The sequence below is a fragment of the Polyodon spathula genome, chromosome 40, assembly GCF_017654505.1.
Source record: "Polyodon spathula isolate WHYD16114869_AA chromosome 40, ASM1765450v1, whole genome shotgun sequence".
Lineage (NCBI taxonomy): Eukaryota > Metazoa > Chordata > Actinopteri > Acipenseriformes > Polyodontidae > Polyodon > Polyodon spathula.
In genome coordinates this window covers 4306302-4317437 of record NC_054573.1, presented here as the reverse complement: position 1 = coordinate 4317437, position 11136 = coordinate 4306302, and the positions used below count along the sequence as shown (strand labels likewise).

General features: G+C 38.7%; 1 protein-coding gene across 3 annotated transcripts; it reads right to left on the bottom strand.

Moving 5' to 3' along the window:
• Positions 1-1518: 1518 nt before the first annotated feature.
• Positions 1519-9899, bottom strand: LOC121304973 (E3 ubiquitin-protein ligase TRIM39-like). Of its 3 annotated transcripts, none has more exons than XM_041236433.1 (7): positions 9433-9899; positions 7550-7654; positions 5194-5292; positions 4450-4533; positions 3705-3803; positions 3083-3109; positions 1519-2834 (listed from the first exon to the last, which is right to left on the bottom strand). In XM_041236433.1, exons 2-7 carry the CDS (start codon positions 7644-7646, stop codon positions 2293-2295), a joined length of 948 nt encoding a protein of 315 aa, XP_041092367.1. In that variant the 5' UTR covers positions 7647-7654; positions 9433-9899; the 3' UTR covers positions 1519-2292. The 3 variants fall into 3 exon arrangements, with proteins under 3 accessions (XP_041092367.1, XP_041092369.1, XP_041092368.1); XM_041236435.1 differs by having other exon boundaries at positions 7550-7648; XM_041236434.1 differs by lacking the exon at positions 9433-9899 and having other exon boundaries at positions 7550-7969.
• Between the last annotated feature and the right edge of the window lie 1237 nt (positions 9900-11136).

Genomic DNA, 11136 nt, shown 5'->3' with positions numbered 1-11136 from the left:
CATGGTTTATTTAGATTTCCAGAAAGCTTTTGACAAAGTCCCGCACAAAAGATTAATTCTCAAACTGAACGCAGTTGGGATTCAAGGAAACACATGTACATGGATTAGGGAGTGGTTAACATGTAGAAAACAGAAAGTACTGATTAGAGGAAAAACCTCAGAATGGAGTGTGGTAACCAGCGGTGTACCACAGGGATCAGTATTAGGTCCTCTGCTATTCCTAATCTACATTAATGATTTAGATTTTGGTATAGTAAGCAAACTTGTTAAATTTGCAGACGACACAAAAGTAGGAGGAGTGGCAAACACTGTTGCAGCAGCAAAGGTCATTCAAAATGATCTAGATAAGATTCAAAACTGGGCAGACACATGGCAAATGACATTTAATAGAGAAAAGTGTAAGGTACTGCACGCAGGAAATAAAAATGTACATTATAAATATCATATGGGAGATATTGAAATTGGAGAAGGAATCTATGAAAAAGACCTAGGAGTTTTTGTTGACTCAGAAATGTCTTCATCTAGACAATGTGGGGAAGCTATAAAAAAGGCTAACAAGATGCTCGGATACATTGTGAAAAGTGTTGAATTTAAATCAAGGGAAGTAATCTTAAAACTGTACAATGCACTAGTAAGACCTCATCTTGAATATTGTGTTCAGTTCTGGTCACCTCGCTATAAAAAAAAGATATTGCTGCTCTAGAAAGAGTGCAAAGAAGAGCGACCAGAATTATTCCGGGCTTAAAAGGCATGTCATATGCAGACAGGCTAAAAGAATTGAATCTGTTCAGTCTTGAACAAAGAAGACTACGTGGCGACCTAATTCAAGCATTCAAAATTCTAAAAGGTATTGACAGTGTCGACCCAAGGGACTTTTTCAGCCTGAAAAAAGAAACAAGGACCAGGGGTCACAAATGGAGTTTAGAAAAAGGGGCATTCAGAACAGAAAATAGGAGACACTTTTTTACACAGAGAATTGTGAGGGTCTGGAATCAACTCCCCAGTAATGTTGTTGAAGCTGACACCCTGGGATCCTTCAAGAAGCTGCTTGATGAGATTTTGGGATCAATAAGCTACTAACAACCAAACGAGCAAGATGGGCCGAATGGCCTCCTCTCGTTTGTAAACTTTCTTATGTTCTTATGTTCTTATGTTCTTAAGGGGCTGCCGGGGGTTACTTAGTCATATTGATGCTGAATCACTGGGATGCTTTAAGACCCGACTAGATAAAGTTCTGAGATCAATCAGCTGCTCGGAACCGGATGAGTGCTGCAGGGCTGAACGGACTCCTCTTGTTTGTGAATTTTCTTATGCTCTTATAGATATGCTTCACATTGAGCCCCGCACAGAGTAATGAGTTCAGTTTACTAGCAGTGTGCTGCCATCTATTGACACAAAATAAACACTGCATTTCATTAGACAAAGACTGTTTAAGAAGTCACTCACAGCTTTTTTTTTTTGGGTGCAATGATTTTCAAAATACGTGGACACGCACACAAAGAGGCAAAAGAAACAGTGTTTCATTAGAAATTAAAATATTTATTAATGGAGCAGAGATTACAAAAACCTGGAGCTTAATCTGCTTCAGCCACATGAACTCAAAACAGTGTGATCTGACCAAGTCCATGTTTCTAAAAGCAAGGGCTCTGGTATAGAAAGTTAAAAGATCTTAACCCTACTTGCATGAGCATCTAAATAAGCAACATTGATACATATTGTAAAGGGATCCTGGCACTCCTCCTCTACCTGGTTCGTTCTGGACCTGTTTAATATCATAGTTTGCTCTCTAGCATTCTCTATTGTTGTTTTTGCTCACTGATGTCATTCGCAGATGGTGTGAAGCAACCCTTTAATATACATTTCAAAAAAACTCAAGCATCTAAAAATAAGCATCTAAATCTACATGTGATTTTGACTGCAATCCAGTGTCATGTTAGCACAAAGGAATCAATGCAACTCTTGCAAAAAGATGAATAAAAAAAAAATAACACCACCACAACTGAAAGATGTTCATTGCAATGCAAGGGGGGTCGTGATGAGGCTGAGCCCAGCAATGAGGCAGCTGGTGCCACACAACTGAATCAGGCATGTGAGGAATAGTCCATGTGCGCAAGTCACAGGGGTGTGTTAAATGTGACGGGCGCTCCCATAGTTTTGTCAAGCTCATAATTACTGACAGTGCCAATCGGTAAAACAATTACAGGTAGACAAAGAAAGAGGTGGGCAAGTAATAATGCAGTGAACAGGATTATCAGTGCTGGTATAGGCTGTCATACAGATACACCACTTTACTCAATCTCTATCACTGACAGGGAGGATGATCAGCGGGGCTGCGTTTTTACCATCTGTATTAACAGAAGGGCAGAAGAATGGATAGAGCTTCTCAGTGAAGGTGTCAGTGAAGGTGTAGATGTGAGATCTGGTCTCCACATTGTAAAAGGAGACCTGCCCTTCCTCATAATCCAGATACACCCCCACCTTCCAGGGCTTCAGGCTCAGGGGGAGGCGGGTAGAGGGGTCAGCCAGAGCCAAGTACTCACCATCCCTCAGCCACATAGTCCAGTAACCATTCTTAGGAGTCAGTGTAATCTTCCCCTTCCGGGTGATGGATTCTCTGGCCACCCCTAACTCCCACCCAGGCTTGTCCCCCACCTCCACCTGCCAGTAATGTCTCCCTGAGGTGAAGCCCTGTCTGCCCAGGACAATGACAACAGGATCAAATCTCTTTGGATTGTCAGGGAGATCCTGTAGTGTGTCTCCAAGACTCACTTGCTTCCCTTCCTCAGACAGGATGAGTTTGGGATGCGCTGTGTCAGGGTCCAGAGTCACATCAACTGTGGAGAAGAGAGGAGACAATAATCATGATCCCTGAGAAATATCAATCCTCTCACTAGCCCTGTGATTGAATGTTAAACCAGCTTTACATTGTGTGCTGTTGATTTTCACATGCTGCTCAAAGCCTCATTTCCAGACAGTAGAATATTCTGATGCAGAGAGACAGTGTGAGTTTCAGGGGAATAATAAGCAAGATCAGTTTTGCCATTCTAGTTGTTTGGTTTAGGACAAATAAAGAGAAGAGTACCTGCAGCACCGAGGATCCACTTCCACACTGGAACAGAGAAAGAAAGAGGTTTTCAATACAGCTCTATACAATATACTGTGTCACTGAATGCATTTCAATACAGCTCAGCTCAATGAGAGATCTATACAATATACTGTGTCACTGAATGCGTTTCAATACAGCTCAGCTCAATGAGAGATCTATACAATATACTGTGTTAATAAATACATTTCAATACAGCTCAGCTCAATGAGAGATCTATACAATATACCCTGTTAATAAATACATTTCAATACAGCTCTGCTCAATGAGAGATCTATACAATATACTGAATACATTTCAATACAGCTCTGCTCAATGAGAGATCTATACAATATACTGTGTTAATAAATACATTTCAATACAGCTCAGCTCAATGAGAGATCTATACAATATACTGTGTCACTGAATACATTTCCACACAGCTCTGCTCAATGCAGTGCTGCGTGTAAATGTTTGGTCACTGCTGTAGATTTAACCTGCATTATTTTCCTGTGATTCCTTTTGTGACGGCAGTGGAAACAGAAAGATGTTCATATAAGCAGCTTCTCACACAGGGATGTTAGTTATGCAGCACTAATGCATGTTAGATATTAATATTTACCAGCTGTGTAGTTTTCTGTCATGTTGGTATCCTTCTTCAGGTGATTCTGCAGGTCAGAATACTTTTGAAAGAGGCTGGCATACTCTGCATTCCTGTGAACTGAGAAACAAGATTAAAACCAAACAGCTTCTTTTATACCATACAGCTCTGGACAGAAGTTTTGCATCACCTAGACTTTAATCACTGAGACATTATAAAACAAAACAAAACAAAAAACCTTATGAACATAACTTAGATCTTTTTTTTAACATCATATAATCAAAGAAGCTACTAATACTGTTGCAATTCTTGTCAGCTTTTGAATGCATTTCTATACAGCTCTGCTCAATGAGAGATCTATACAATATACTGTGTCACTGAATGCATTTCTATACAGCTCTGCTCAATGAGAGATCTATACAATATACTGTGTCACTGAATGCATTTCTATACAGCTCTGCTCAATGAGAGATCTATACAATATACTGTGTCACTGAATGCATTTCTATACAGCTCTGCTCAATGAGAGATCTATACAATATATTGTGTCACTGAATACATTTCAATACAGCTCTGCTCAACGCAGTGCTGCGTGTAAATATTTGGTCACTGCTGTAGATTTAACCTGCATTATTTTCCTGTGATTCATTTTGTGACGGCAGTGGAAACAGAATGATGTTCATATAAGCAGCTTCTCACACAGGGATGTTAGTTATGCAGCACTAATGCATGTTAGATATTAATATTTACCAGCTGTGTAGTTTACCTGTCATGTCTGTATAGTTCTGTAGGTGTTTCTGCAGGTCAGAATACTTTTGAAAGAGGCTGGCATACTCTGCATTCCTGTGAACTGAGAAACAAGATTAAAACCAAACAGCTTCTTTTATACCATACAGCTCTGGCCAGAAGTTTTGCATCACCTAGACTTTAATGACTGAGACATTATAAAACAAAACAAACAAAAAAAACCTTATGAACATAATTTAGATCTTTTTCTAACATCATGTAATTCCAGAAGCTACTAATACTGATGCAATTTGTGTCAGTTTTTTGTTAAATATATGGGAAAGTACAAAGTGGTGTGTAATTCAATATATTAACGTAACATTTTTCAGCAGGTTTTATTCAACTTCATGAAGCACTATTAGTTAATTCTATAGGCTGATGTAAAACGCTTGACCATAGAAGTGTGGTCGGCCTCTGTGGAAGGACAGCAGCCTTGCCCCTGTAATTAGTGTGTGGGGGGGAATGTAACTTTGGCAGGGATGGGGTTAAATCTATCCCTGCCAGCAATCACAGGTGTAGATGTTCCACATTTAGCTAATTGATGCTAATTGGGGAATGGCCACATATATATGAGGAAGGAGACATGGTATGTTTGGTTGAGGTTTTGATGCATATTTGCAGTCCCATCAATCTCAATCTCAATCTCAATCTCAATCTCAATCTCAATCTCAATCTCAATCTCAATCTCAATCTCTGCCCTTTCTCATAAGGGTTCAGTACTCACAGGTCACGCCCAGGAGGACGGACAGGGAGAGGATCCACAGCACAGCAAAACCCACAGCAGCCCACTTGCAGGAACTGGCTTTCTTCACAGTCGTGTTTACTGATAAAAAAAAAATGTCAAACGAAGCTCTTGATATAAATCGGGTAAAGTGAACTTTCTGCAGCACGGTGGGGGTTATTGGTAGGACAACCCCATTTGATCCACTGATCCATTTGTTCATCGATAAATCAGTACTATAACCGGTAACCAGTTCATTGGTAAATGTATAAAATAACTTAGGATACGTTAGCATACTTTTTCAGAACTAAAGTAAGGTCAGGTAGATTACTGGGAAAAAATATGGTGAAGCACGTGAGCTTCCTCTAAGAGATTTGCTTAAATTAATTCATGTATTTATTTTTCTTAAGCTCAAGCCTTATTTATTATTATTATTATTATTATTATTATTATTATTATTATTATTATTATCATTATTAAATAGCAGGAAGGGATGCAGTGAAGCATAAATAAACTCGATTAGCTCACTGTTCTCTAAACGAGACCCTGTTTATATCAAAGTCACATTCGCCTCAATCGTGTCACTTGCTGCCGGGTAAGGCGCGTGTTTCCCACGCAGAATTAACTGCATAATACCCCCATCAACCACAGCGGAAACAGCGTTATAATGAAACATTTTGTCTAAAATATAACAGGAAGTTAGTGTGGAGCTAAACGTTATATTGGAACATTTGTTCTGCAAATTTTCTGGAAGTTGTCAGCAAATATTTCGGTAATACTTTATATTGCGTGGCATAAATTAATATTTAATAGATATGCAATTGCATATTAAATTTACGGTCAATTGTTTGTTATTACTTTCCATTAACATTAAAGTCAGATTAACTATTTTCATTTAAAAAGATGTAAACAATGGGAAATTATCACATATTTCCAAGGGTAATAAATGGACGTGATAACAATTGCATTTTAAATCGACATTTGGTTAACATTTAGCAAGAAACCAGCTATTGCCTATTTATTAAATATTATTTTAATATGCAATTGTATATCTGTTTAATATTAATTTGTCACGCAATATAAAGCGTCACCAGTATTTCGTGTTCACAAATATCAATTGTCAGCTTGTTCTGTGAGTGCAGCAGGCCAAAAAATTTGCAATATATTATATAAATATATATATATATATATATATATATATATATATATATATATATATATATATATATATATATATATATATATATATATATATATATATATATTTGAACATATTTAGACTTTTAATATATATACATAACTTATTTAATTTACATATATGAATCAAAGAACCTACAAATTATTATATACGAAAAGTTTCTGGATGTTGTAATATAATATACATAACTTATTTAATTTACATAAATGAATCAAAGAACCTACAAAATTATATCGCGAAAAGTCTACAGGAACCTGTAAGAGTACTACGGGAGTATTTCATGTTAGATTTCAAAATGTCCCATTTCTCCAGTTTGTCGTTAAGTATATGGGGGGAACTACAAACTATAAAGTAATTCGAGATGTTAAAGAACATCGTTCAGCGGGTTTCATTTGACTCTGTGATGCAAAATTAGTTAATTCTACAGGGTGATGCATAACTTTTGTCCAGATTTGTACAGAACCCTAACACGCTATTAGACCTGCACCCAGTACCGGTCACTGATATGGGAAAAATGCAGCAAGCCAGGGAGCAAAAAGTACGAAAATTCATTTTGAAATGAGGCACTTTGGAACCTCTTGGAATGAACAGTCTGTTCTGAAGACATTAGGAGATGTAGATGTTTATTCTTATCACAGATGTTCCACGAAGCGATCAGCTGAGCGGCGGTTTGTTTCTCCGATGTGCAGTTTGCTATTCGTTTACTGGTGCAAGTAAAACTGAAGTAAATGCAAATTTTGCCGCTTTGATTACTGTGTTGTTGTATTTGTCAGCGGGCTAGTTTCACAGAATCTCACTTCAGATTGATGTTTCCACAGAACAAACCCGCATTCATTGCTTGTCTTTTTGAATATGTGGGTTATTACATAATATGGCGATCATCACGATAACTGATAAATGCAAAAATATAGAAATTCAGTATTTGCTATTGTGAAACACTTTATCGTAATATTATAGATTGAATCGTCCCAACACAAGCCACCAATGTAAGTAGAACTGTCTGTGGCAGAATGGTTAACTTGTGTAAAGCATTTATCTTCCCTGTGTGAATGTAATAAATTGACTTAAATTGTTACAGAGCAGGATTGGAGACAGAGATATGAATAGCTCTGACAATAGTTTAGGTTTGTACATATAAGTAAATCCAGGATGATAAATTACCTGTGTGCTTTCCATGCTGTTTCTCCCTTGGTGGGATGTTACAGTAGATATTCTGGTCTGATGCAGGAACCATATCGTAGATGTTTTCCACCGGCATAGCTAGTACTCCAATGAAGAGAGGAAGAAATGAATCTGTTCTTAAGAGGATCCTGACTTTCACATTCACACAGTGCAAGCATGATTGTTTGAAAAGGTTTCAACTCCACCTCGGGAAGTGGTTTAAAGCCGACACATATACTGCATCCAACACTGCAGCAACCGCTAGTGTGATCTGTATGTGTGGTCAGTATTTCCGCTACAGAATTAGCCAGCCTGTCCGGCTGTAAATTTAAAAATGAGTTCTACCAGTAACATGAAAAAGTTGATCAGCTGTGGCCATAAGTTTGGCATCGCCTAGAATTTTAGGATTGAGACATACCGGAAATAAAAAAATAAAAATAAACTATATGAACATAATTTAGATATTTTATTTAACATAATGTAATCAAAGAAAATACAAAATAATAATGCATAGTCTACCGGAAGCTATAATAATAGTACGGTAGTATTTCACGTTAGATTTGGAAATGTCACATTTTGGTGAAATTATTGTCAGTATTTTGTTACATGTGAAACTGCAAAGCGGTGTGTAATTCAATGTGTTAAGGTAACATTACAGAGCAGGTTTCATTGGACTTTATGAAGCAACATTAGTTAATTCTATAGAGGGTGATGCTAAACTTTTGTCCATAGCGGGACAGAACAGCCTTGACTTGCCGTGGCAGAGACTGAACAAGATGGGGTTGCCTTGTACATTTTGTCCATCCCAGTGCATTATTCAGCTTAGGGAAGGTAAACAACAGAGCAATGCTGGAGATCACTGACCCCCCCACCCCCCCCCCCCCCCCCAGACCCCCCCCACCCCCCCCCCCCAAAAAAAAAAAAACCTTCTGTATCCGTGCAAGAAACCATTAAAATTGCACTTGGAGAAGGTGTGGCGAACGGAGTAAGAACATTTTCTGTTCCTGTTTCGAGTTCCTGTTTTTCTAAGTGTAATCTCGCACACTGAGGCTAGTAACATGTTCAATATCTACTGAATGTATTAATAGAAAATCAGACATACAAAGCACATCATGTTAACTCATATTACAGTAGAGTCTTGTTAATTGAATAGCCACTGTGTGCCTAAAGGTTGTGTGCAATTAACCCCAGTACAGGAATGTGATGATCAGTAAGATATACAGTGTATTACAGGTACATTTCATTGTATACCTGATCATTGCTTACAATTGTGAAGCACATTTATTGTATATGAAACTGTCCATACTGTACAGCTCTGGACAAAAGTTTTGCATCATGTGATAAAATGAACTAATGTTTCTTTATAAAGACGAATAGAACCTGCTTAAATAATGTTACATTAACACAGTTAACCTTAACCAATAATTTAAGTGCAGTACAGAAACCAGGACCAGCGGACACACAGCTGGAAGAGGAGACACACCTAGGCGATACTTCTTCACACAGACAGGGGTGAGGAGGATGGAAGGGGCTGCCTGGGGTTACCTAGTCATATTGATGCTGAATCACTGGGATGCTTTAAGACCCGACTAGATAAAGTTCTGAGATCAGCTGCTCGGAACCGGACGAGTGCTGAAGGGCTGAACGGACTCCTCTCGTTTGTGAATTTTCTTATGCTCTTATAGATATGCTTCACACTGAGCCCCGCACAGAGTTATAAACTCGGTTGCTTTTCTGGAAGGAGAATCCACCCATAACCAATACGTCATCAGCAAGCTCAGTCAAGTGCCGGGAGGCAGAAACGGGAGGAAGGGATTTCATGAGGTTCCCCCACAAAAAAAAAAAAAAAAATAATAATAATGTGAGTAAGGGTTTTTCCTTACCTGAGTGCTGAGCGGTTCGTATGTAGTTCTGCGGCGTGCGTGGTCGGGTTTGAGAGGCACGACCCGTCCCCTCGGTGCAGACATGCTCTGGGGGACAGGCCGTGTCTCAGCTGCTGATTTTCATTAAATTCAGTATCTGGGGGTTAGGTGGCAGAATGCCACTGTGGAGAGCGTTAAATATTTTTCATTATTCATTCACGGTTTGGCGGCCTCGACATTTCGGGGAGAGGTGGCTACAGCCACTTCCTGTCTGCGGCACTGGGATGCATGTATCTGTTCATGTTTTTCTGTCTCGGGCACCCGCAGACGAGACCTCCGACCAATTTTATCTCGCAATTGTGGGGTGCGTTAATTATTTATTATTCTCCATTCATGGTTTGGGGGGGAGGTGACGAGACCTCCAGCCAAATATATATTTCACTCGAGCCCTGAGCGCCCTTCACAGGCATAGATCATCTGCAATTGCAATCGCTGTCATCATCATTCATTCACTGCCGTGCGCAATGATTAGTTCAGTATACTAGCAGTGTGCTGCCATCTATTGACACAAAATAAAGACAGCACTTTATTAGACAGACTGTTTAAACATTCAAATCACTATTTTTTATTTATTTATTGGTGCAATGATTTTCAAAACACGTGGACATGTGCACAAAGCGACACAAGAAACAATGTTTCATTGGATATTAAAATATTTATTAATGGAGCAGAGACTACAAAAACCTGGAGCTTAATCTGGTTCAGCCACATGAACCCAAAACAACGCGATCTGACCAAGTCCACGTTTCTAAAAGCAAGGGCTCTGGTATAGAAAGTTAAAAGATCTTAACCCTACTTGCATGATGGTCTAAATAAGCAACATTGACACATATTGTAAAGGGATCCTGGCACTCCTCCTCTACCTGGTTAATTCCGGACCTGTTTAATATCATAGTTTGCTCTCTAGCATTATCTGTTGTTGTTTTTGCTCACTGATGTCATTCGCAGACGGTGTGAAGCAACCCTTTAATATACATTTCGAAACAACTCATGCATCTAAAAAATAAGCATCTAAATCTACATGTGATTATGACTGCAATTCAGTGTCATGTTAGCATAAAGCAGGGCAGGTAAAGCGTGGAGATACTTTATCCAGCTCCAAGCAAAGTTAATTCATTACAATGTAATTTGGCTGTGCCCAGTTTGAGTCTATTGGGTTATTGCACATAATCAACCATCAGAAAAGTAGCAGGATGCTCAGAGCTAAAGAAACAGAAGGCAGCGAGAGACAGCCAATCATATCTCGTGCTTGGTGCTTAAGGCGTATTTTCCATTAGACGCTGTTGCCTACTGGCCGTCAAAAACAGTAATATAACTCAAAAATGTCCAAGAAAAGAAAGCTCGATAAGGAAGGTAGATTGTTTCAGCAAAGGTGGGAGTCTGAGTATTTATTTGTGGAGCAGCAAGAAAACCTTGTTTGCTTGGTATGTAAGGGAAATATTGCGATGATGAAATAATTAAATTTAAGGCGTCACTATGACACGAAACAAAGAAAAATATGGCGAGTTGGAAGAAAAGCAAAGGGAAGAAAAGCTGGCCGAATTAAAAAAAAAAAAAAAAAAAAAGGCTGCATGCATCATGTCAATGTTTGGCAGTACGAACTTTTGCAAACAGCTATTTCACTGATGAAGATTAATAAATCCGCTCAAAGATCTCGGCTGAATG